At 41.3% G+C, this 27,164-nt stretch overlaps 1 protein-coding gene across 2 annotated transcripts in view; it reads right to left on the bottom strand.

The window, feature by feature from the left end:
* Nucleotides 1-4,701: 4,701 nt before the first annotated feature.
* Nucleotides 4,702-27,164, bottom strand: part of LOC144087083 (uncharacterized) — a 33,545-nt gene continuing 11,082 nt past the window's right edge. Inside the window, exons 3-5 of one of the 2 annotated variants that reach the window (XR_013304639.1) lie at nt 23,085-23,261; nt 5,327-5,433; nt 4,702-4,779 (exon numbers count right to left, since the gene is read on the bottom strand). Coding sequence is in view for 1 of the 2 variants with exons in the window: in XM_077617379.1 (XP_077473505.1) it covers nt 23,116-23,261 (146 nt within the window). In the remaining variant the exon portion in view is untranslated. Of the gene's footprint in view, nt 4,780-5,326; nt 5,434-14,337; nt 14,848-23,084; nt 23,262-27,164 lie in introns of those variants that run through there. The other variant, XM_077617379.1, reaches the window with a different exon arrangement.

Below are 27,164 nucleotides of genomic sequence, written 5' to 3'. Positions count from 1 at the left end.
TGTGTACAGTAAGTATTTGTTCCCCTTCCCGAACAAACTCAAAATAATTGACTTGAAGTGCTAATATGGACGGGTTTATGCATTCGACTCCTGAACAGCGTGCAATTAATTAGAAGAATCAATGTCCCTTTAAAGGCTCAGGGGACCATTTAATCCAAGCTCAATATCGCCCGAAACAGTGGATGGAGAGGGAGACAGGAGAGGGGGGGGGGGGGGGGGGGGGGGGGGGGGGGGGGGCGAAAAAAACATAATCAATGGCTATTTGTGATTCCTGAGTATGTATTAAAGCAGACACGTCTAACTGGTTCATTTGCACTTGAAAGCAGCCATCTGGAGCAGCAAGCTTGGCTTAAGCAGATATGATTACTAATAATGTGATACCCCTGTACACTGGCCCCATTCAGACGGCCTATTCCCACAACTGGTATTAAATAGGCCTTAATGCCACGGAAAGAAATGTTCTTACGAGAGGGATCAGTGAGAAGAGCGCGCCGCGAGGAGCCTACACTCAGATCTCAACATGCGACAACAATGGTTGAACTCCCCGAGGGACGGCCACATCTCTCTCTTTGTTTGCGGCTTACTGAGGGTTTGGACTCGCTGCATTAAATATCAAATACTTTTTTTTTTTAAATCTGCAATGTTAAGGCTATTCAATTGATTTCGTAGTCCTTCCTGCTGTGTGTAATTCAATTAGCTGGCGAGTAAGAGAGCAAGTGGTGTTATAAGACTAATGTCGCAGAAGGATAACAAACAGACTTAAGAACTTGTCTTAATGTAATTTCACTATTAACCAGTAGAAGTACAAAGATTTCCTCTATGAAATTTCAAATCTAAAACGTCAACAGAACCATGTCAACGCACTTAAAAAAAACTACAAAATACAGGCAGCAATAGTATAGCTAATGAAAAGATAAAATGATAACCCATTTCAACTTATTTTACAACAAACAATGATTAAAACTGTTTAACTGTTCTGGTGGTATTTGAGAGTTTGAGAATTTCGTATACCTTATATATCATTATATATGTAATATAGCTTATATATCATAGCAACAATTGACGGATAACAACACCACTCATATCACTGTTACATAATACGAAGTTGTTCATGTTAGGGATGTCCTGATGCTGACTTTTTTCTTACTATCTTATTTTTTTATCCAAGATATCTTTTCCGATGCTGATCTGATGAATATTAGTATTCCTATTCAGTGGACTATTTTTGACTCGCAGCGGTCGATAAGCACAATAGAACTGAAAAAATAAATACCAATGCCCATATCGATACCGAGAATCGGACCGGGATGTCTAAAGCTCACGTCCTGCAAACGTAATGATTTTTGCCACTGCCACCCAAAATTCAGCTCAATAAACTGTCTCTTTCTGCAAAAGAAGACGTGCAAGCCACATTATTTGCTACTTGTCCACGAAGCATCGCTTATTTGTGGAATTTCACACTCGATTTAACTCGCCTCTTTCCATCACTGTCGCATTACCACTGCTGTGACTTTGGGATTTGGAACGCTCGGAGCCAAACGGCACGGCGTTGTAGATCTGTAAAAAAAAAAAAAGAAGCCTGCGTTGCGCTTCCATCAGTTGAGGAAGGCGCACATAGTGCTAAAGATATGCACAGCTGGAGCACAATGGCAGCGTTTAGAGCCGGGAGCCCTCGGCTTGACGGGAGCCGCGCTGCAGCGTGAGCACTAATTTCTTCCCCCGAGTAAAAGCGGCGAACAGTTTGCAGTCGGCGACTGTCAGCTCGACTGATCACACGAGACTTCACCTCATCTCCGCCGGCACGCTGGCTGCCCACCTTGACAGCGCTCTGGCTGCCTTCCTCTTTAAAATCCTGGAATTTCATGGCTTCTACCATAATGAAGCCCTTCTACTCTGCATGAATCTCGCCCCTTCCCATCAAGCCTTGGTTCTGTTCTCTAGTCTCGACGCAAAGCAAAAGAAAAGGACGAAGGCATTGTTTGAGGGGAGATGGATTAACAAGGAGTGTCTGGCCCAAACGTTTGCTTTCGGCCTGGAGTGGCGACCCTTGGATGGTCTCCTACTCAGCCACGCATTGCCCAGGCAGAGCGGACGCCGATAAGGAGTGGGCCCTCGCTATCGGCGCCTTCTGGTTTTCATTCCTCGTGGCTATTGATTTCTGCCCGAGTAATCTCGTCTCATTGTGGGTTTGCGCTGAGCTCTCTTGGTCATGACGGCAAGAAGAGCCAATGTTGCAGTGAGAAACCTGGACATTTTAGGCCGTAGTTTTTTTGGGGGGGGGCAATTCAGCACAAATTCAATTACACCTGGCTACGCTTGACGCAAGAACACAAACAGTTTTGGAGTGTCTCAAGTGGAACAGAAATCGTACTCCAAGTGAGGGAATATTTGCAAAGCGAGACAATTGGGAGTTTGTGGAGGCTCCTCAACTGATCCACTTAATGACTGAGCTCTAGTTGGTCATTTGAACTAGAGTAAAAAAACAAACACTTGTTGTTATTGTGATTTTCCTTGCAAGGATTTCTTCACAATTTTACGACAAAGTGAATAACTGGCTTTGAAATCTGAGGCTTGTGAAAGGAGACCTGACAACAAAAGATGCTTACAATTTTCTCATGGGGTTCTAAAAACTCAAATTGATTTCTGTCAAGTCAATATATATTCTACTCATCTAGCTATAGTGTTTTAAAAGTAATTGAATTGAAATGATAGGTCTTGAATTCCTTAAAATTGTACTATATTGTGCGATTTTTTCTTAGAAATATGAAGACATTCTGAGAGTTATCTATATTTTGGAATGTTCCGCAGGAAAATGGCATTGAAATTTGGTTTTGAGAGGTCTTAAAACTTCTTAAAATTTCACTTGATAAAACCTGCATCCATTAAAATATAGTCGATGCCCATGATTTATTATTGCGGGCCACGCAAAATAATTTATGCTCGATCTGCCCCTTCTGAGCCTTGAGTAATAAACCTGTCCATTATGTGGCAGTAAAAACATAACTGTGCTTATTATGATAATCCAAATGAAAAAAAAATCCTATATCTTCCAATGCAGCTCAGTGGTTAGTCTCCCACGAATAATTTCAATACAAAAACACTCATTGTAGTTCTAAAAATCTTTGGCGCCCCCGAGTCCTTTTGAGGACCTCCCAGATGACCGAGGTTCCATTTATATGCATGGAAAAATCAAGCTGGCCGGCGATGACAAACGAGCCAAACAAGTGACGTGGTGCACCGGCGGAACTCGTCAAGCAACCCCTCGTGGCTTTTAATTAAGCATCTAATCAGACTGGGGTCAACATATTTCATGCCACAGGAATGATTCGTATTTAATGGTGCTAATACATTACCATCTCTTTGCAATCTCACTGACAAAGTGCTTGTGATCTTAACTACCATTAATCAGAATCAAGGTTTGTCTACGTGGAGGGAAATGGATTAAGGGGGGATTTTTTTAAATTTATATGGTACATTACAAGAGATGCGCAATGCTGATAAATAATAGTCACCTCCAACCTGCCTAATAAAGCATGTTAAAAGGACCCGGGAACATCATTTTAAATGTAGTTTTTTTTTGTTACAATGCAAGATATATTAGCTTAATATTGTTAGTCACTGATGCCTACCTTTACTAAATGCCCCAAGACGCAACTATGGCTGCTTGTAATGCGTTGTGTCGCCAACAACACCTTTGAAGTGTTTAACGACTTTTTTTTCCCCTTCAAGAATAAATAAAGGCGCCATCAGTCATGCTGAGGTAAGCGCTAACATGCCGATGCCATCACGGTGAAATGCAAGGTGTGTTGTGTAAAAGTGAGCTCACTTTTCCCTCTGGCCACAGCACGGATTGAGGAAGAGTCTCCAAATTTGGGTGGAATCTTGTCTCAACATCTGCAAGACAAACACACAAAAAAGGATTTGGTAAGTAGGTAAAGCGGGATCTTCATTTACTGACATTTTTTTTGACGTAAGAGAAATGGTTTGAGCGTGTTTTGTGTGGTCTGCTAACATTTTGCTGGTGAGCTGTTGAAGTTAAGTGTTAAAAAAAAAGAAGAAAATAATATTCTGCACATTGTTGGCTGGGATAGGCTCCAGCACCCCCCGTGAACCTTATGAGAATAAGCGTTCCAAAAAAATTAATGAATAAAAGCAATATGTATTGTTCACTTTGGAGACCCCCAAACGAACATCTGTATTGATGCGAGCGCTCCCATCCCATAACACAAAGCTCCGAGCTATCCGGGCTGTGTACACGGAGACACAGAGGGAGGAGGAGCCCCCGGCGAGGCCCCCAAACAGCGGAATGAAAAGCGACATCAATTTTGGCACAGACATCTTCCGTCACACAGATTAGGCAGGCACAATACGCGGGCTCCTTATCTCCAGCGGCAGGAGGAGGGCAGGCAGATCGGCGCGGGATGGAAACATTCTCATGGACGTAATGGGCAAAATCAATTGTTGCCCTCCTCAATCAATGTAGCCCCCACTTTCACTGTTCGGCAGCCCACCCGTAATTGAAGTTATCCCAGGCCTTTAATGACCGTCTGAAGCACGACCATGACAAAGTTGAGAGAGTGTGATATCAGAGAGGCTGCCAGCAGGGTGGAACGTGCCGCATCGGTTTTTGCGTTCCCACAATCTGTGCGCGGTGGTGTCGGAGGAGGGCGGGGAATGGTGGGGGGTGGGTGTACTTACCCACGAAGCCCATGCGCGGACATCGTCGGGTCCGGCGGCAGAGATGTCGACCGCCCTCGCGATCTTGCCCGGCCGGGCTTGCTGGAAGAGACACATTTTAAGTCACAATCAGCTGTTTGCGTATTCTTTATTGGCTCTGATGGCGACACGCGGCGGCGGCGGCGAGGCCCCATTCGTTCTAATAGAAAGCCATTAAAAGAATATGATGGGTCACTTTGTTTCGCGCGAGACGTTCGACTCTCCGGTGGTTTCTCTGATTAATTAGCAGCTCCGAGTCTCATTTAGCGTTCCTAAGAATTGGAGGCGATGCCTCCTTCCGAAACGGCGCTGTCATAATTTTTCTCTCCGTCGAGGGTTTTACGCGAGAACAATAAAGCAAAAAAAGGCCTGAGTTATAATTATACCGACTGATGACAGATGACAGTTAAAAACTTAATTTAGAGGAAAATCCTTTGACGGAATTGTTCAGTAAGAAGAGGGATCCTTTGCTTTATAATGGTAATTACTCCTCCATTTATTATTCTATCAGCACACGCAATTAAAAGAGTGCACGGAGGACTCGCTTGATAGTAAAATGGGCCAACACTGAATACAAATGAACGTCTGTCTCTGTACAGAACTTACTCACCTCCTCTCGACTTTTGTCGTGCGGGGCGCTCTCCGAGCAAACGCTGGAGGGGATGACCGACGACCAAAAGCTTGTCAACGTCCACCCACTCCTTCATTGTCGCCAGCCTGGTAAAAAAAAATGAAACAAACACAGAAAGAAATGATTAGACATCACGATTAGCACGGAGACTATCGGACATGGGAGCGTATCATTAGAGCCAAAAATGAAGACTGGTGAGAGAATTTGATGATGTCCCTTCACAGTAAAATGAAATAAAGCTGTGTTCATATACAGTGGTGGATGGAGAGTCTTAATCAGCTAAAAGTGAGATAGCATTTATCAGATGTATATATAGGAAAGGATCTTGCAGTATAATGAACCCTTTCAGAGGCAGTGGCCACTACAACACTGAAGACCTTCAAGCGACTATTTTTGCGGAACTGCAAGATGAAAGTTTCTGAGGTGGGAGTATATTCGGAAAATAACCTTCAATGAAATATACACCATGCCACCATGTCGGTTTTACGTAGACCCTAATTTGGACAATTTTAAGTGGAGTTTACTCACTTTCGTCGGTTTGGGCACGATTGTTTTTGTGTTATTTTGCTCTCGTACGCGATTGTCGCAAAGTGTCCAAAGGCGCTTCGCTTCATTCAAACGTAGTGACTTCAGCCAGTAAGTAGCTCACCCCATCAAGCCAATCACATGACCCTCAGTTGTGTATTTAAACATCTGCTTTGTCCCCACACTCATTCATTTGTCACCTGTCCTAAATGTCTTTGTGCTTCGATTCTTTGTCTTTTGGTTCAGCAGGACACCTGACACAGTGCCGCAATGATGGCATTAATGGTAACTCTCAGACCGAACAATATAAGGATAGTGGGTGAGGGGAGTTAGGGTAATTATGAGATTAGCCCCACTAGCTCTGGGGCCGGGATTGGACGCTTCTGAAAGAAGTGCGGCTCACAAATCCATTTTCACACAGCGGCCTGACACAGGTCTGAGGCAGGATTGATTGGAAAAGTGTCCCTGTCATTATGTGTAATCCTAGTTTCCTGTTTAAAGAGGCTGAGAATCAAAGAGGGCGAGAGAAACGGCGCACTTCAATAGCACGGCCGGTCCGATAACAGCGTGGTGTCGGCTCCGACGATGATTAGGAATCCAAATTACGCGGGACGTTTGCTTTAGCGCCATGCTTTGCCAAACATGCTGAGTGCGTGGATGTGGCATTTGGGAAGACACGCTTTTATTCAAGTCAGAGATCCTTTTTCTTTTTACGCGGCAAGTTAATGTCGAGGCCTTTACGCATGTGCTACCAATGCCCGAGCTATTAAAAGCAGGAGAAAATAAAAAGGGGACAATGGCCGCTGGGCCAAGACGGTAGAGAATTCGACCGGAGATAATAGCGGATGCAGTTTGTCACTTTTGCGGTTGGCGCATAATTTACATTCGGCAGGAATGGCGTTCTCGACGGGTGGCTTGAATAATGATTCACAAATCACTCTCTCTCCCCACACTAGTCAAGGGCTGTGATCCTTTGAATAGACTATTGTACCTGAAATTGTAATTGGAGAAGACCTGACAGAGCCCAGCCAAGTTGGCCACGTAACGAAGGGGCTCTCGGTGGCGGGCCGAGAAATGATTTTAATAATGCCGAGCCCAGACGGCTAAAGTGAGCCGTAAATGAGCACGGGGGTTCTTCTGGGTCCTTGCGCTGAGTGACACGGGTGCAGGCAAACACCTTGCAGGAACATGAAACACCCCCTTCCCTCAAGTGCGCAGACAAAGCACTGTCAATTAGATGCCGTCATGCTCCGTCAACACAACTCCCAAAACCGCGTCTGTCGACTCCTCTGCCATCTGATTTGCTCCATTTGGTCATTTGTATTGATGCCCTTTCCAATTATTACTGCGCGTATACTGTAAAAGTGTAGCGCATAACTGGGAAGTGTTGATAAACGCAAAGTATGCGTTTCTGTGACTCGATTTTCGTTTTAAGTAATAGTGAAGGTGGACGAAACACTTAATTATAGCTGTTTTTTTTAATTGAGAATTGTACCTTGTCACTTGAAGGGTCCTCTGTTATGTTTATTTGAACTATTATGTATTGGTGTTTGCTATTTCAATGCACAACTTTCAAAATATATCAATATCATAATGACCAGTTTAAACCCAGTTGCAACATTTTTAAATTTTCTGCACTACAAAGCACAGCTAAAAGGACTTCAATTTTCTCAAAACCCAACTGTGTGCCTTATAATCATATGGCTAAATATTGGTTAATCATTGTATGAAATACCCTTTAGCACAGCTCCGTTCAGTTGATGTATAACAGAACTCCTAACCAATATTACTACTACTTCTACTACAGTTCCATCTTGTGGATGCATAACATAATCTCTACTACTACTACAACCACTACTACTACTGCATCTAATAAGCCATTGCGCCTTGTATAGAAAACAAGTTTTAAGATGGGCAATTCATTAGAGGTTCAGCTTATAGTGCGGAAAATACTATAAGCTTTGCTGAAAGATACAATGAGTATTTTTTTTACACCCAACTTGTAGAAATTGTTATAAGAAATGTTTTTTGAGCTAGATCATTTGGTTTAGGAATTTAACTGTATTTGTGCAATGCACACAATGTCTAATAATGACAATTTGCAGTTGAAATTAATTTTAGAAGTACTGCATAGCAGTTGGATTAGTATTTTCATTCATTGTACATTTTGCAATATATGAAGAAAGGCTATACAGTCTCAAGTGCATTATATAACACAACTAGTATTTCATTTCAAGTAAAATAATTCTCCCAGGTGTTGAGTTGCAGAAGAAAATAGACGTGCGGCTGCGCAATGTCTTTTCAGATTGCCATCATATCTTTGCATTGAGTATCATCTGAGGGTTAATAGAAGGATTCAGCACTTTCTGGCCTTGCTATCCCCCTCTGAACAAATGAAGCCTGAAATCTTTATTCTTTTTATAATGGAATTCCAATGGCCTCTGTTGCAAATCAAGTGGAAATTCTTGCATATCAAGTGGGGGGAAAAATTAAATGTTAACCACGTTTTAATGTGATTAAGGGTGACAGGGACATTATTTCTGCTAATCATTCACCAGCATGTGAGCTCAAACAATGCTTGGCGGACAGGCTGTTGGTGCCATTTCCAACAAAGTTTCCTCGGCTTTTAATCCTCTTCAAATTTTGATGACTTCATGCTGCTTTTAGATCACGTGATGGTAATGAGAAAACAGTGCGCATGTCAAATTCTTATCATGTGCTTTTTTTCCTTCTCTAAATCACATCAAGTTGGCAAATTCGATAAACGTCACACACAAACGGGGTGTGAGTACACAGATGCCCACAGAAGGACCCCCCGGCCCCCCTCACGACCCCTCAGGGCTGCTCTATTTGTCTTTATATGCGAAAACCTGGAGGGGGGTAACATAATTCCTGTTTCCACATGCCTCGGGCTTCCCCGTGGCTTTGTCAAAGCTTTGATCTGCTTAAATGGTTCAGGAGGAGAAAACAATAGGAGGTTCTAGAATACAAGGGCAGCTAGCTGAGACAATGACCCGGGCCTGACAAGATGTTCAGAAAGGCTGCTTTTAATAGACCAGCTTATGTCACTTAGCTTGTTAAAGGTGGGTCAGAAACGAGGGCTTGAGAACTCTTTCAGTGACATTGGCCATTATAGCTTCCAGTCGGGGGTCATTTTTGTACTAATAAGCTTCCGTAGCCAGAGGCATTTATTGAAAATGTTTGGTTATCATAGTGTGTGCTTAGCAGTACGTCGGCTAGTATTAGTCAGGCTTCTACGTGGAGTGAGAGTGTCTTTACTTTATTTTTGAGTTGACGCAAAGATAAAAATGATGCTGAAAAATATACATAAAAATGCATCTATACATATAAGATGGAGAAAGGATTGTGCCTGATGTTTTTTTTTCCAGACCAGAGAAAGTGAATTATGGACTTTCAGGTGGGAATACACCATTAGTTTGTCATTAGATAGACTGGTAGCCCGTCCCAGGCAAAATGGATTGGGCATCTTATCACTGCAGCTAATAAGTGAACAAGGTCCAAGTGAACTACGACTGACTGCCTGTCTAACTCGGGAATTACATGAAACAATAAATCTGCAATTAATTACTCTGGTATAGCTGGATGAGCATGGACTGTAAATCCACAAACACACGCTCGGGTTTGAAAACACAAGTCAGTTTAGGTGCTACTGCCCCAAAACTGTGTTTCATGCCGTTTTACACCGAAACTAAAGCCTGAGCCTAAAAACTTTCAGGCCAAGCATTTTTACAGGGGTAAAATGTTGCCGCGACAACCCTCCCGACCTCTCCTCTTTGCCTTCTCTGCTCAGAGACACCAAAAGAAGAGGTGTGAGCTCACAGCAGGCTGTTGAGGCCAGGAAGTCGCGGAGGAAGGGGGCCCTGTGGGAAGTGTTTCATCCTACCGGTGGTGAGCTCCTGAACGACGAGCGTGCAGACGCTCGGCGCTCCCCGTGGCCAAACAAGATGGAAATGCATCATTCGCCACTATCTCTGATGGAGATCTGACACGCTCGGGCACATTAGTGCCAACATTGTCCACTGCTTTTTCGTCTACAAAGCCAGTGTGCTGTGGAGGAAATGCATCTTGATGCACGCACAATGAGAGCAGCTTTAATTAGGAGTACCATCTAAAATCACAGCCTGCCAAAAAACTAAAGAAAAACCTTGAAGGTGGGCAAGCGACTAGTTTCTTTCATGTCTTGAAATAACTTTTAGAGCTTTGATATCAAAATAGGGAGAAACATTTAAGAGGCACTGCACCAGGAACATTGAGAACGACAATGCGCAATACAATCTTTTAACTTTTCTTCAAAACTAAATATGAGCATGTTGTTGGAGGTCTCATGGTTTAGTTACCCTGGTAACCAGACGCAAATTGGTTATCTCAAAAAAGATTTCTCCTGAAGTGAATAAGGCACTTTTTGATCTCATATGGAAAAGTCTTAGTTGAACTTGTTAACAAATGCATAAAAAAATGTTAGGGAAACTTTCAACACATTTTTGGATCTGGACATCTATTTTTATATTTGAATTTTTCTGAAAGAGGTTTTTGTGTTTTTCTGTGCCAATTCCTGTCCAAATTTCCCTTTGTTATAACTTTCAAATTAAAGATAAGAACCTGTTCTCATTAAAACAATAATTCATTCGGTTTTCCATTTTGATTATCCTCACAAGGGTTGCAGGACTTTATGCCAACCAAAAATTGGTTGTCAGCCAATCGCAGTTAAGTAAAAACATTTTAGTTTTTTAGCTGTAATGCACCCTCAAAATGACTCACTTTTAATATCTGTGAACTTTTTATTTTGACTGCCCCACAAAACCTGCTGAAAATGCCAAGTAAAATGAGAATTGGCACAAAACTATCATTTTTCTTTTTCTTTTTCATTTGGCCCAGGGATTCCTTTGTGACGCGATCAGGATAAAAATAAAAAAAAGGAACTAATCTGCAATTCAAACTATTTCAGTGGACTGTTCCACCTCACCCAAAAATCTTTCTCCATTTGGGGTAACCGTGCTGTCATTCACAGCAGTTGACTGGGCGAGACAAAATAAAGGGCCTGGGATGGAGCGGGGGGGAACAGGGAGGGGGGCTTCAGTATGTGACAATTGTGACAAGAGCAGGCAAAGTGTGTTGCGCCGAGAAACACCACACAGATTTCTCCATCTCATCCCCCCCCACTCCCAAGATGACAGCTTAATGTCTACCACATGCAATATTTATTCCCATCGTGTGTCAGACTGTCTAGCTGTCCCAGAGAGTACAAAGAATGCCACTTATTAGAATAAAAGCAAGGGGAAAGTAATCAAGGACATACATAACATCAGCCAATCATGCTCTCCCCAGCTTGCGTCATTTCTTTTCTTTCTTTCTTTCGTTATTTATTTTGCTCATTCTGTTTAGAACAGTCAAGCAATAACGAGTGATTTGGCAAAACAAAACTTATTTGTCTTTTTTTTTTAGGCGTTAAGTTGTCCGGCATGTGAGTTTACAGAGGCGATAAAATATGTCCCAAAAGCAGACAATTAAAATCAACGATACAGAAGGAAATCACGCCATTTTAATTCTTGAAAATATTTGTCTTTGAAACTACGCCTTAACATAAATCTAACGCTTGTTAATAATTAAAAAAAAGTATTTCTTGATCCCCACATTCTCAAAGTATACTTGTTTCAAGCTGTTTATGTGTCACTCTCATTTGAGGTTAAGTTTAAAAATGACTCATAAAAACTAAATAGAAGTAATCATTAAACTCTATCATGCTAAACCCAACCATATAATTTCGGTTGACAAAAGTATACTCACTTAATGTTTACATATAATGGAAAACACCATAGATGGCCTTATGAAAATGAGCATGGTTACAATAATTATGAACCTACCACTGCTACTTTAACACACAAGGCACAATAACACATGAAAAGAACAGCCAAATCCATAGCCGTATATCTCCCCTAAAGTGTCATAGAGCAATCACGTATATTTTTCTATGAAATGAGAGTGTACAACAAATGCGTCTTGATGCATGACCAACCACGGACACAGTCCCAGGCAGTAATGAGCGCTTTTAGCGAAGAGCAAACAGACTCCATGTCAGATCATCATAGTATACGCTGTTAATCTGCCATCTCATTAGCCCCAGAGATGTCACCAAAAATCAACCAACGGGACACCAAACGATAACTACATCAAATGTCCACTGTGTCATTTGATTATGCCAACGAGGAGCAGTCAATGAGTGTCCCGACTGGACTGTGAGGACTTTATTAGGGCCATCTGGTTTGGTTTAACTGCCTCTTGTCTTGTGTTCTAACAACTTGCTAAAAGGGAGTCCATTTGGAGTGACTCAGTGCTGCAGGGTACGCATATTAGCTTGGGAAAGTGTTACGTCAGTAGTTATGGCACAAAAAGAATGCACGAGATCGGAAGTCCATCCTTGATGGTCTTCTGACATGTTGTAAATATGACATGCTTTTCAACCGCCTTCAAATTAATTGTAAAAGCTCCATCTACAGGGCAAGTAGAGTACAAGATTCCTTTTCTCTACACTGTCACTGTCTATTTTCCATCCACAGATACTCGTTTGGGCCAAAGATATCCCTGTTGTAACTCTATAATAAATTATGAACTGCAAAGGTCAATTTTGACAGAACTAATGATTGTAATTATTTTAATGTTTGGTTTATGTCCTCGTGTTTATAGATTTGGTTTTATATACACACATACATACATACATACATATACATATATATATATACATATATACATACATATATATATATATATATATATATACACATATATATATACACATATATACACACACATGTGTACACATACATATATGTGTATGTACATATACATGTGTACATATACATACATGTGTACATATACATACATGCGTACATATACATACATATGCGTACATATACATACATATGCGTACATATACATATACATATATACACACATATATATATATACATATATATACACATACATATATATATATATATATATATATATATATATATATATATATATATATACATACATATATATATACACACATACATATATATACACACATATGGACAAAGTTATTTTTCTTTTAAATTATAATACAGTTGTCAAATTTGTGGTGTGGAACAGAATAACAGAACAGCAGGATGCCGAGATATATCACTAATGTATTTTTTCCAAGCATCTTCAAAGTGTAAGCAACGAGAAAAACAAATGTTAAGCACTTTAGTAAACATCGACAACACCAGTGTCGCATTACTGTTATCTTTGGCACGGCTGCTTTTTTGTTGTTGAATTTATAATATTCTTATGATACAATGCAGGTGTACCTAATGTTGTCGGCTTTGTGTGTTTATTTCCAGCAGAGTTACTTTAGGTAATTTGTTATTCCAAACTATAGAGAGGAAGGAAAACAAATCAAGCAGGATGAAAGGCGCTAATTCAACACAGATTGGGACGCCAACAATGTTCAACATAGGCATGTTTTATATACAATGACAGGACCCATTGTAAGGCAAATCATAAATCCATCCATCCATAAAGCACATAAACATACTGTACAGTACATCAGTACATCCAACAGCCCTCACTACTATTGCCTCCAACCCGCCATTGACACTAAAGCCTTGAGGGGAAGCTCAACTGCAGACCCATTTACTGACGAGTCACTCTCGAGTTTAGTTAAAGGTCAACTCGTCTACTTAAAAGGCGCCAATTTTACCTGAATGCCCATAGTTTGAACCAAGAAAAATAAGTGCAAAAAATATGCCGATCACTGCACGTCGTCTTTCTTCCCTCTACTTTGTCACCACAAACAGACAGCAACTAAAGATGTCCCCCCAAAAAATCCACAGCTTCCACTGCACCAAAGCAGCCATTTTCAAGCCACTTATTTTTTGTTGCAATCATTCTATAAATCTCATCTTAACGGACGAGCAAAAACACGCCGGCGCGGCAGCAATCAATTAGATTTTAATGAGTCTCTCTCGAAAACAGACTCCACGATAGGAAATGTCTGACGAGGAAAGAGAAGAAAGCCTCTCGATAGACTCTTGTAGATGCCATTCCCTACCACGCAATGCCTCTCAGTCATAAACACATGACAAATGGTGCCTTAATCATTTTTTACGAGAAGGGATGTGCAGGGGCAGCGCAGGGCCGGAGGGGAGAGGGGGGTCGGCGAGCAGCGGGCGGGCCCCCGTTGCATGGAGGAGAGGCCCGTGTGCTAAAGTCTCCTCGGGAACATCACTAGGCCGGCGCGTCTTTGATCTCCGCACCGCAATTACGCCTGCACCCAAATGAGCGTGGAGTCGCCTCTGAGACAGACTTCAAACATGCACATGGATGCGTTCTCATACACACGCGCTGCATAGGATTGGAGCCATGTGCCCCCTCTCTGCGCTAAATGATGTACTGTCTCCAGCAGAGAACCTGGGGATAAAAGCTGGTCCTGCTCCTCGTCTGATCCTTCCATTAATGATGCTTTTCTCAAGCTAATGCGGAGAGCATTCTTTTCTAAACAAGGGCAGCATGCTACGCGGCTTCTGAACTCCGTGCAGGGTAACCTTGTTTAAAAATGGAGATTGGATTTTTTTGGGGGGGGAGAATCTAGAGCTCTTAAATCTGCCCTTGGCGCAGATAGGTGTTGACATTGGTAAATGCCGTCGTCCAAACAACATTTGGAAAAAAATGTGGAAGGAAGGTACACTAGTCGGTGGTTGCTAATGAATCGCTCAGAACAAAGCTAAGTCGGTCAAAATGTTCAAGTTAAAGATTGAAGCTCAACAACCAGGGGTCTGTCTATATGGGTAAAGCTTCATCATTTTCTGAAGAAACCATCCAATCGAGCTTTGGTCGAGATTGAGTTCCAGTGCAGTCCTCTGGAGAGACCCTCCCTCTAAGACTGTGGCCTGTCTCTACAGTTAAATTCAAAGGTTTTTGGAGATCGAGACCTTAAAAAAAGAGGGAAAAAATACCATTTGTTTTTGTTTTCTTGGATGCAAAGCAAGGGAAATAAATAATAGATGAGTTTCATGTGACACAACCCTGACTTCAACCCTATTCAGCAAAGTTCTCTACTAGTTCTTTCTCTTTTACTTTTGTCAAAGCTGTTCGTAACATATTGACAACCTCTCGAGTTAGTGGAAATGAATGAATTAAAGCAAACACCTTCCATTTGAACATTTCCTGAAAAAGTGCCATTCAACAAATTGGTGAAATTGTCTTGAATGATGGTCCTTGGAGACCCAGAAAAAAATTGCCCTGCTTGTGTGAAACACCTTTTTTTCCACGTTAAAGCTTTGATTGCAATTTGTCTAGCTGTTTGCTTTGAATAGTCTCTAACCGTATCATCATCTCAACTGCAGTGCTGCAAAAAAACAAAAAACAACCCCCCCCCAAAAAATACACGCACGGAAGCTCGGCGACAGGCAAATGGTAGTCTGGCGTCTTGGCGGCAGAGCGGCTGCCATTAGGCCCGAGAGCAAACGTTTATTGTACAATTAGAGCCCACCAGATCTACCTGTAATCATCTCCATACAGGTGTGAGCTCCTCTCTGGACCATGGAAGTGACTCATCACTTGTCAACCATCAACACTTTGATGTCAACATTGTTCATGGTGGCGCCCTGGAGACACTGCAGCGCTACTCTACTCTTTGCCTGTTTAAAACACTGATTTATTGCATCCCTCTTTTAGGGTAGGGAAAAAAAAACGCACACACCCACGCAAACGTCTTCTCGTCGAGGAAACTAGCCTCTGCACAAAGTGTGAATCATTTGATTTACGACTTCTTTTCCTCATCCTTCATCTGATAGTCACGCATTCGTGCCAGGATTTCGTGATAGGAACTTTTTAACAGACAATCAGAGGTGAATGACTAGCCATGCGATATACAGACGCAACAATGCAATTGGAAAACTACATTTAAAGTTTGCCTGTGCCTGTGAACTGTATAACTAGTATATTGTTAAAAGTTTAAACAGTCTATATGATTACGATAGCAAGAAGAGAAGACTTGTCATTGTTGAGATCGCAAAATAGAGGGCTGAAATCTTAAACCGAACACTCAATATTAAGACTTAAAGTCCATAAAGTGCCTGAATGAAATGACAAATTGGACACGCCTTTTCCTTGTTAACATTTTTGTAAGGGATTGTCAAGAGGATTTAATTACTGTTGAGAGCGTGAAGACAATACAAGGCTTGGAAAATTACAGCGGATACACAACACCTGTAAGGTTTAGAGTTGCATAAAGTCGGTATACTACACTGAAAAGTCTCATTTTCACGTGTTCCGACCATCATAATGCAAGTCAAAATGAATATATTTATATACTCTATATTCATTCACTTATTTTCCAAATGTGGACAGTGGGATAATCATATATATTAGTAACTTTAATGGCCCAGTAAGAGGAATGGAAGATACTACAATTTTTTGGAAATCTGGAGTGATGAAGTTAAAGGTTTACAGTCTTCCCCTGATTATCGCGACTTCACTTATCGCGAACTCACTTCTTCGCAATTTTTTTCTGCTATTATTATGTTTTACTAAATGTGAAAATCCATGCTGTAACTTGCAAATGGATGCCACTTCCCTGTCTTCCACTTGCTACTAAGACTCAGAACTGAAGGAAAAAAAAGGTAGTTATAATAAGGTTGACCCTACGTTGCAATTTTTCAATTATCGCGGCCATGTTTGGTCTAAATTAACTGCGATATTCGAGGGATTACTGTACACTGTCAAAGAAAAGTGGGTTGAAATTGATATTTTAAGTCAAACAATTTCACTTGCTTTTTCAATCTTTTATGGAAAACTCAATGAAACGTCAAATAACGTCAAATCAGAAGATGGCAACAATAAAAAATCCAAGCCTAACTCCCTGCACATAATGCATTACTTGCAAATCACAAATATGGTATTGCAGCATTTAAATAAGCAAACATTTCCGGTATTTAGCATATTTAGACGCGGTCCTTATAAAGAGAGGGGATTTCCGGGGTTACGAAATTGTGCTTGTTAACCATGCCTAATGTTACAATTGTGAGCAACTTGTGGCAACAAAGCCAAATATGTGGAGTGAAAACAACTTCTCTGTAGTAGTACTGAGGAAAAAGTTCCCCCTCCTTGTGATTTACTGTGCATCGCCAGATGGTATTAATGACTTTTTGCTTTGAACATACTTATATTTGCCGTTTTGATATTTAAGGCCTCCACTTGCTTTGATATCTTATGGAATTGAGAAAATGCCGTCGGAAAATGGGGACCATATGCCAGATGAAATGCTTAATGAAGTTTTGTAGGCAGTTTAGGGTTTGCAAGGCAGGATCAGGATGTGGTGGAGCGGGGATGTCAGTGTCAGGACACTAGTGGGATTTTATTTTACTACTGTAGGTAAGTGTTGGGAGGGGTCGTTAAATCTTTGAAAAATTCAATTGAAAAAAAGAGATGTTTTTATCGGAAAGCTGTTTATAAATACATTTCTGGGTGCAGAAATCAAAACTGGTTTCAGTTTTTCTCCATCAGGTCAAGTTTGTGTTTCCCCGAGTATTTTGTATGTTTTACAACATAGTCACACTAACTATATACTCTTTGTAAAAACATAGTATTGTTAAATACTATGTTGCAGGAAAGCCTGTTTCTTTCATATATATGTCACTATTTTAACATTTCTATGAAAATCGGCAAATAAATGCGTTGTTTCTTCCAAAAAACACGGACACAAAATTTCAATAGTTTGACAAGACAGAGAGAAACTAAGCTCAATGATGGATTCCGCCCTCCAAAAATCAGTTAAAAAATATGTGAGACCTGAAAATATTTAAGTGCCAGTGTTAGTTTGCATGAGAGCATTTGAATTGGGTTTGAGAGATAATCCTGAATGACATCTAAGAGTTGACACAATGTACAGTATTTCCACTTTTTTTTTTAAACCTGCCAGCCAAGATAGAATTTTCCAACTTCACACAGAAAGATCTAAACTAAGAGTCAAAGCATCAAATTTACAAGCCAGATTTAGCGTGCTGGTCCCAATAAAGCTAAAATTTCCTGGAGGTCTGTGCCCGGTTTGACTTTCTGTACTTGGTGGTTATGATCCGAACAAATCGGGACTGGTTGTTCTTGGCGTACTGCATCATCTTACACGAGCCTAGTGTTAAGTTACGACCATTTAAAGTGGGACAATTGAATAAAGATTTACAGGAATGACATCACTCAACCTCATCCAAAATAGTGGCCGTGACTCTTTTGAGGAAATTTCATTTTTGGAACAAAAAGAAAGTGATCCGTGCATCATAAAAGTTCCTTCAAAGCAACAAAAACAACAGATGAAGCGATGCTTACTTGAATTACGCTTATGTCATGTGTCTAACGACGGCATGAGTTCGGATCGCAGTCTCAAGCTCACATTTGTAGATGTTAAAAACGTGGGTGGCGTGCGACTGGCAGAGAGATAAGAGGATGTGTCATTTTGCGTCTATAAAGTTATGCCATTTTTTGGTCGTGTACCAACTTGTCGAAGGACTGGAAAACCCAGTCTAAAGCTTACGAACAACAACCCGATCTCAAAAGCGAACACTGTAAAGCCCCAAACACAAAACTCCAGTTTGATGAAGTCAATAAGACTATACGTTGTTGTTTTTTAAAATAAGATTTGCATTAAGAAATAGCAGATTTCATGAGTGTCACAAAAAAAAGTTAAGCTTTGCAACGTTCTTGGTCGAATTCTGGCAGATGAGTTCTTTCTCGAGCATTATCAAGATCTTTATGTCCCAAATTATGGCCTGTTTGGTGTTGAGGGAATGAGCAAGAAGCCATTAAAGAAGATGAAAAAGAATATAAACCCAGCAGGCTATGTGCTAATAGTTTCCCCAAAGTGAGGCATCGTGATGCCAAACTATGCTCACACTCAAGCAGAAGTGGTGAATTTTTGACAAATTTCCCTCTAGGGTGTTTTATCCCAGAATCACTCAATTTGAACAGAATCCCCCGAGAAAAAAAAACAGTTTGGAACGAATCGGACGCTGCTTTGTTTTGGTGTAAATAAAGCATGCTTCCGTGCAAGTTTTATTATTGTACAGTGAACCCCCCCAAAATCAATAAAAAATAGGTGTCAACCGTTTTGCTGTAAATGACGGCTTTTTGGGCAAAATATAATTGATTCTAATATCCGTTAAAGTCGTGTTTCACTGGTTGTCATATGGCCCGAAGCATTGTTTGTCTGACAAATGGTGCTTGAGAGCAGAGTCAAGCCCAGTTCTTGACAGGATGCGGAGGCGGAAAAGGGTGGAGAATGGGAGGGCGCCAGATCCAAAAGTTGCAATAAAGAAAGCGAGCCTATTATTGTTGATTCAGCCCCGTCGAAATTAGCAGCGCACGTTCTTATTGTTCCTGTCAACTTGACCTGCCTCTTCATATAAAAACTCCCCCACCCCCGAAACACTCCCCTCGCCTCCCTTTTCCCTCCCCGAACCCTTAGCGCACTTCACAATCACACTCCCCTTTGAAAGAAGCGAGGGGAAAAAAACCTCGCCGGAGCCTCAATTACACAATGGTAGCAAAAAGCTCGGCGTGCTGACCCCCAGCCAGCTGCATTCACTCTGGGCACATCTCTCTCCGCAGGAATTCTAAAGGCCTTTTAGTCAGGCAAGCCAGAGTGCAGCCAGCAGGAGAGGCTACGCAGGAAAAGGCGCACGCGCACGCACGCACGCCGCCCGGCCCAAGTCTTCACAGAGAGATTAATCATGTGTGAAATGGAAACAGCAAACGGCGCCCGACACGCTTTGAACCCGCTCCAGGTCTCCCTCATCAGCTTGCGGCCGCCGTGCCGCGCTCCCCTAACAGGCAGGTGTTAATAAAAGGCACGCGGGTCTCGCGGGGGTCAAACGCGGACGACCGCCACCGCCGAGCGCCGTCGGTGGGCTGCGCCGCCATTATTGTTGTTTGCCAGACTATTCGCGTGGACGAGAGGCGTTCAAAAAAATGTCAACTGTAAACACAGCACAAGGATCGTTATAGAAAACCGGTAGAACAGCGTATAGTCAAATCAGATGCGTGTTGGTTGAAAGCCCAGGAAATAATTGTGATAATAATAGTAAACGGTTGCTATGAGGGATTTATTTATATTTACGGCAACTAAAATTACATTTTATTTTTACTACTGGCATTGACTAAACGCGTCATCTTAGAAGTTTTATATACTGTATTATAAAGCATGTTCAGTGTAACTTTCTCCATTATATCTTAATGACAACGCATTCACTGTTATAACATCAGCTATTGCAATGACATATACTAATGTCATAATTATTATTATTACTACTACTATTACACTATTGTCATACCGTCATCAGACTTTTGAAAAGTGTACTACAAAGAATTTGCAACCATTCATCACAAACACACTCCCATCTAGGAGCAATTTAGAGTTTTCAACTAGCCTGCCCTGGACGTGGGATGTGGGAGGAAAGCAGAGTACCCTGAGAAAACCCACGCAACAACATGCAAACTCCTCACAATGAGGACCGACCTGGGATCAAACCCTCAACCCTAGAAGTGTGAGGCAGACGCACAATCCACCCCCCAAGCCGTCCACCGGATTTGCAACCAAATATTATAAAATGCGAGTACTACTTTTATTCATCAATCCATCCACTAATTCATCTTCCAAGCCACTTATCCTCACATGAGTTGCGGGGGTCCTGTAGCCTCTCCCAGCTAACAATGGGCAGCAGGCAGGGAGGGCTTGAATTGGCCGCCGGCCAATTGTCTGTAAGCTTGCTCCCAATCGCCGGTCATAGTTCTTCAAAAAGGACAATGACCCCAAAGAACAAAAAACACCTACAAAATGGCTAACAGCAAAGCATTGAACTATTCTAAAGTGGCTTTTTTCCCCCTGAGCCCTGATCTAAACCCCATTGAACATCTACAGAAGGAGCACAAACAGGTCCTTTTCACTTCCAACCTGAACCAACTGGAGCAGTTTGCTCACAAGAGTGGGCAAAAATAGCTTTGATAGCTGCAACAGAAATTGTTTGATTACAGTGATTGCCTTAAAAAGTTATGCAACAAAACATAACGTGACGGCTTTGTGTCATCCTCTTTGATTACTTTTCTTTTTGTAATACTTCTGTTGAATAAAAATAATCTTCAAGAATATATGAGGCCTATATACACACAACTATTACTGTAATATGACAACATTTCAAATTCTCCTTTTTATTCCTTACGTAGAACTTCAATCCATTTATCTTAAATGTAAGCAGAACTGAGCGCAAAGATGAGGCACAAATGAGCATTTAATGGCGACATAAACATGCAAATATGCGACTGGTGGCAGCTGAGCGAGGCCCACACAGCCGGCCGGGGACACAATCGCAGCCCCCCACCCCCCCCGTCTTAAAAGCCTGGCGCAGCCTTTGATAAGCACCATTCTTCCTTGCCATCTAAAGAGGTCTTCCATAGATTCGACTTGCCTCGCGCAACCTTTGACGAGTAATGTAGATCATTTTTATTCATTGCCAAAAATTGTCAGCAATTATGTGCGCAAAGCGGCCACCTGCCTAGGCTGAATGGCTCCTGTTAGGGGGGCGACGGGGAGGTGCGGCGAGGGGGGGTGGCGGCGGCCGTGGTGGGGGTGGGCTTTGTAGCAGGTGAAATAGCCCCTCTCGTTAGTGTAATGAGTGGTCCGAGCCTTATAGTGGCTGGGGCACGTTGCTCCCAGGGAAATGCCAACCCCCCCCCCCAACCCACCTTAAATGCATCATGGGACATTTACAGTCAAATCACAGCTCAAAGTCGCCATTCAGCGTGTTTTCACATTTTATCCCCCTACTTAAAATTTTGCTTTATGCAGGCTCTCCTTTGCAAATAATTGTAGTTTATTTGACTCGTATGGTATACGTCATCCGTTTTTCTTATTGAAATGAACGGAAATGCCATTAACCCATTGATGTGTCGAGAAGAGACCAAAAAATTGTTATTTGTTTTTAATCTGTAGTGTAAAATGATGTTTATAGCTAATGCATAGGCAAATGACAACTATTTGGAAATGGGATTACTAATCATTAAAAAAATGGTTAACGTCCAAATAGTTAGGTTTTTTTGTTTGTTTTTTAAATGAGATATCATAAGTTATAAGAAAAAAGAAGAACATTAAAAACACATTTTTTAAAATTTTGGTTTGTGTTTAGAGATTTTCTTAATCATAAGAAAGAGAGAAAGCAAATATTCTTATTCTATTTAAACTTTTTAAAAGTGCTGGGCAGGGGCAGTAAATATTCTGTGACTTCTGTAGTCCTCCATAATGAAATGTAATACTACAGAAACTGTATATTAATTAAATTTTCAAAGAAATATGAAGTCGACGCACACGATTTACTCTTGCTGCACCCATAGATGGTGCGGTCGGACAAATCTAGGCCGTGAGCATAGAGTCTGACACCTGCGTGATAGAGAGAAGACGGAGGAATTTGAGGAATTAAAACAGATGTCTGACTTGACAGACAATGAGTGAGCAATGGCTTCGTGCTCGCGTGGCTGCTTTATAGCGCCTCATTGTCTGCTGCAAGTACAAGCAAACCATGTAGCGAAAAGCATACGTAAGAGCAAGCAGCATAATTCCTGTTTTTTTGTTTGTTTTTGCTTTTACGAGTCATTTTTAAACTTAACCTCAATTTTTCAATCACTCAAATTTGTGAGGTAGGGAAAGTAAATGAAGGAAGGCCTTTGCGTGTCAAATTTAAAAGCTAATCCTTGTCACTTTCCCGAGCTCTTTTAAGATTCCACTTCATTGTTAGCAAATTCAGTGTGATGCTGCTGTCCTCCCTTTAACGGCTGCATGTTCAAGTGATGTGAGTGTTAGCTTAGATGAGAAAGAGCGGTGTGGAAACACTTTCATTAGGCCACAGAGTTGACCCGGGGGTCGGCCACTGAATAAGTAACTCTCTATTAATGATTTCTACAGCGGCACACTCCTGACCCCTGATCACTTTCAATCTCAGAAAGGTGGAAAATGGCGAGGGGGGAGGGAGGAGGGGGGGATTTATTGCGTGGAGATTAAGAAAAACACACTTTTTCTCCTTGTGCCATGTGTGTGGGAGGGTGATTATTTGTGCTGCGCTGCTGGAAGTGAGTGAGGGGGGGGCCAATCGGAGGGGGTGCAAAAAAAATCCCGCTGAGACTGACTCACGCATTCTGGTTGGAGTTTCTCGCCACCGCCTCTAATGGCCGTCTCCTCCGTCTTGTCGATAATAGGGGAGCTCATCTCCTCTGTCCTTCAGCCTCAGCTTCTGCTGGATGATCTCCGTGTCCCTCACGGGGTCCACGCTCCCCTCAACATGGATGATATCCTCATCGACAAATGCACCTGCAGCGTGAAGACACACAACAGCACATCAGTATCGATTTTTTTCTTCTTTTTTTTTTTTACCTTCTACCTGGTCGCAGCAGGAGGGAGTGAAATTGGTGAAAACGCAATCAATGATGCTTGTTCTTTTTCATTAGTTCACCACCCAAAATTTGGGGGGACGATTACCTATCCTGATAGGCCATTGAGAATTATAGATTGTAAAAACCAAAGTGCACTGTTCCATCCTGGATAAGAGATTGCCCTTCCGTTGTTTTGGGTGATTTTCCAAGTTTTTTTAAATTTTATTTTCAAGTTTTTCCTTACCTGTTGGGGGCGTTTATGTCAGGCAATCTCATCTGACATTGAATGCATTCATTTTTCATATCACTTATCCTCACCAGGTTTGCAGGGGGTGGTGGAGCCTATCCCAGCCAACTAGGAGTAACAACCTGAATTGGTTGCCAGCCAATCACATTGCAGGCATGTCTTTTAATTGTAGATATTTTTCGTAATATCTATAAATTCCTTAATATTCAATGTGTACTGTTTAGAATCAACGATAACAATTTTTTCATGATTTAGGGATATAACAAAATATGACTTGACTTTTGAATTTTCTTGAATTTCTTTTCTTCTAATTGTAATCATTTATTTATTATTTATTTGAATACAAAGATCTGAGAATCAGTGACTACTCTCAAATATATTTTTTACATGTTTTCTTTAAAAACAGGAATATCTGTATATTTTAATTGCTAAATGAAAAGTTTCTATTAAATTTTCCCTTAAAATAATTTACATTTTTGAAAAAAGGATTACCTGAATACATCAATAAATCAGCAAAAACTTCAAATTTCATACCCCAAAAAAAGAGAAAAAAACATGTCGGCACATGATTTACTTTTGAGGGACACAAAACACATGGCGGGCCTCGAGTTTGACATCATTGCGAAGGCCTGGCATGCAAACCAAAAGTACCACACTTGTTAAACATTTTATAGATCAATCCACAACAACGAGTGTCACGGAGGAAAAGCCACACTCAAGAAAGTACGTGGCAGTAATTATTCAATGACGCGTGTTTGGTATGTTCCGAGGCTATTCGGTGGCATCTGTTAACGCCTTGTGTAAAAATAGTGTTGAAAGACAGGTGAGGTGGGGTCCTGTCAGACGACAACATCACCTTTATGAGTCTCTCGTCAAAAAAATCTGTTAGTTACACCATCGGCGAACATACCAGTGAACTGATGCACACTTGGAATATAAATGACTCACTTGACGTGTCAAGAAAAGTTAGTCAATCAATCATGACACACTTATATAAATCACCTCACAATAGCCAAATGCGGCATAATCTTATTCACGGAGTAAAAACTAAAAAATATAGATAAATAATAATAATCAAAAGCAAGTATAATGCATACTATATAAATCATAATCACTATAAACAACCTTCCAGAGGCGAGAAGTAACAAAGCACATGTAAAGATTGAAGTCGTCTCAATCTGGCACGTTTCAAATTGTGAGAAGGAATCCACCCCCAAAAACAAACGAGATCTATAAAATGAGGCTTCAAAGTGATTAAAAAAATCAAGCTAGTCACTCAGACGAAAACACACTCCTCTCACCTGTAATCTGTCAATCAAAGACCAGGAAAAACCTAATATGCCTGCATGCAAACTTCATGTAACTGACATTGCGTTGTCCAGGGTCTTTTTCACACACTTTAAAGTGGCCGTGCTTTTTTTGAAGCCCTGCCTCCAAAACAATAACAACAGGATTTGTAAATCTCGGCCATTTTCAACAACTATCCGATCATCAAATAACAAATAGATCATTTTTAAAACTTGACTATAGTTTTCTGGCCAACAACAATATTTTTTTTGCACTTTTTGGTTTATTTTACACAGAATAGAACAATGGGTTGTTGGCTCAGCAAAGTCCAATGGTACAAATTCAGTAAAGAACCCCTTCATGTGATGGGGGGGGGGACTTAACATAGGTTTCCCCACAAGCTGTCATCCTTTGCCTGTCCTCATGCTGAAATGAACTTATTCAATTACTCTTTGCTTAATCAGGCTGTTTTGGTTGGTGTACTCTTGCTGAGGTACTCCACAGTATAAACAGTTCACTTGGGTTCCACAGAAAGGGGGCTAATCAGTGGAATTATTGTTTTGCTGCTCCAATTTACCAGCTCCCTGTTTAGCGCTGATTGCAATGAAAATTTGCCATTGTCTCCATGCCCAACTTGGAAAAGATACTGCAACGTAATCATTTTGTTTGCTACGAGAATACGCATATGTACGAGCAGCTGTCACAATGTACAGTGTGGATAGTCGGCATTGAAAATGACATTTTTTTTGCACAACAGCTTTTAAAGGTGTTTGGATGAGTCATGAATTTATGATGGAGGATTTCAACATGGCAAATGAAGGCCTTGCAAGTGCTGGAAAATTTTGGATTTTTTTTTTTCGATATTATGTTACAATGGGTTACATGAGAAGCAGACAATTCAATAACATAAAGGCTTTAGAAGTGCAAGAGCAGCGGATCGCTCACCGTGTAGTCATCATCTGACATTCTCCCCTGGCCGCCGCATATTCCGCAGTAATTCCCTTCAATTAACTCCGCCTAATTTAACATTCACTTTAACTTTACAGCCGCCCCATTCACGGCTGAGAGCCGGGGAACAAATGCGTGAGGTGAAAGAGAAAAAAATAGAAAATCTGAGGGGGCACTCGTTACAATTAGCCCTGGGATAGATTGTTGGAAAGCTTACTGCAAAATATTAAACTTGAAACCCTTGGATTAACACATTGGAAAACAAAAACACGTAATACAGTCCTAAAAAGGTCTTCTTAGAGTACAAAATGAAAAATATTTGACATTTAAAATGTTGATCATGAATAAATAATGGACAGTGTCTAAAAAGAAATGCTCAAATATTTGTCCAACAATACACTTAATACACACATCTTTCACTATCAAAGAAAACCAGCAAGTATTTCCTTGGAAATCGCCTTATTTTCCAAGTTTAAAGAAAAGTCTCAAAGGCATCTTATGGTGCTTTTCCAAGTAGAAGAAACTGATTAGAGGGAGTGGCTTTGAATGGCCTGATTAGGGGTCCTGACAAAGTCCCCCAATTTTTGGATTTACAGACGCACTCCAAGCTGGGGGTGCGGGACGAGAACGACGGCATAATGTGTGTGACTGTTGGAAAATGATATTTCAGGAGAGCCCAAAGTTGCTCCTTCAGTTTGAGCTTTTGACTGAGAAACACCACCCCACCGCTCCCCCAAAAAGCTTTAGCTATCATCACTTCTGACTGAAAGACAGACAAGTCTGCAATCTGTGTCAAGTCAAAGATCAATACTGATACTGATTGAGCTGCCGCCTTGTGATGTCGCTACCTGGGAGGATACGTGGTCAACATAATTCTGTTAAATTACAGTATTCATTCGCCCCCAACTTCCTGCGCGTGTTTTCACATGCAAGGCGGCTGAGAGCACATCTGAAGAAGTCGCATTCCTCGCGCCGCCTTGTTCACGCAAAGCCAGCGTCGCAATTCTGCTGGTATTCAGAGCCGTAAAAGCTATTTTATGGCGCTGTCAAGGAGAAGCACCGCCAGCATTCAAACACGACGAGCCAACGTGAGTGTTATTCACAAATGGCTTTTTATAGGATTCGGGAATCTGACAGCGATGGGATGACATCTTCACGAGTCCTTCCTTTTGCGTACGGACATGCCAATTATCATAAAAACAACAAATTGTAACTTACTACAGGCATTATGACAGACTGACACCATCTTATTCAACATTAAAAATGAAAAAAGTGTGAGCAAATATGCATTCATTTAGCCTTTATAAAAACATGTATGGGAAATCAATGAATGGAACACCAAGATTGGGGGTGTTGTGC

Source organism: Stigmatopora argus, chromosome 13, assembly GCF_051989625.1.
Source record: "Stigmatopora argus isolate UIUO_Sarg chromosome 13, RoL_Sarg_1.0, whole genome shotgun sequence".
NCBI lineage: Eukaryota > Metazoa > Chordata > Actinopteri > Syngnathiformes > Syngnathidae > Stigmatopora > Stigmatopora argus.
This window is presented reverse-complemented; position numbering and strand designations above follow the sequence as displayed.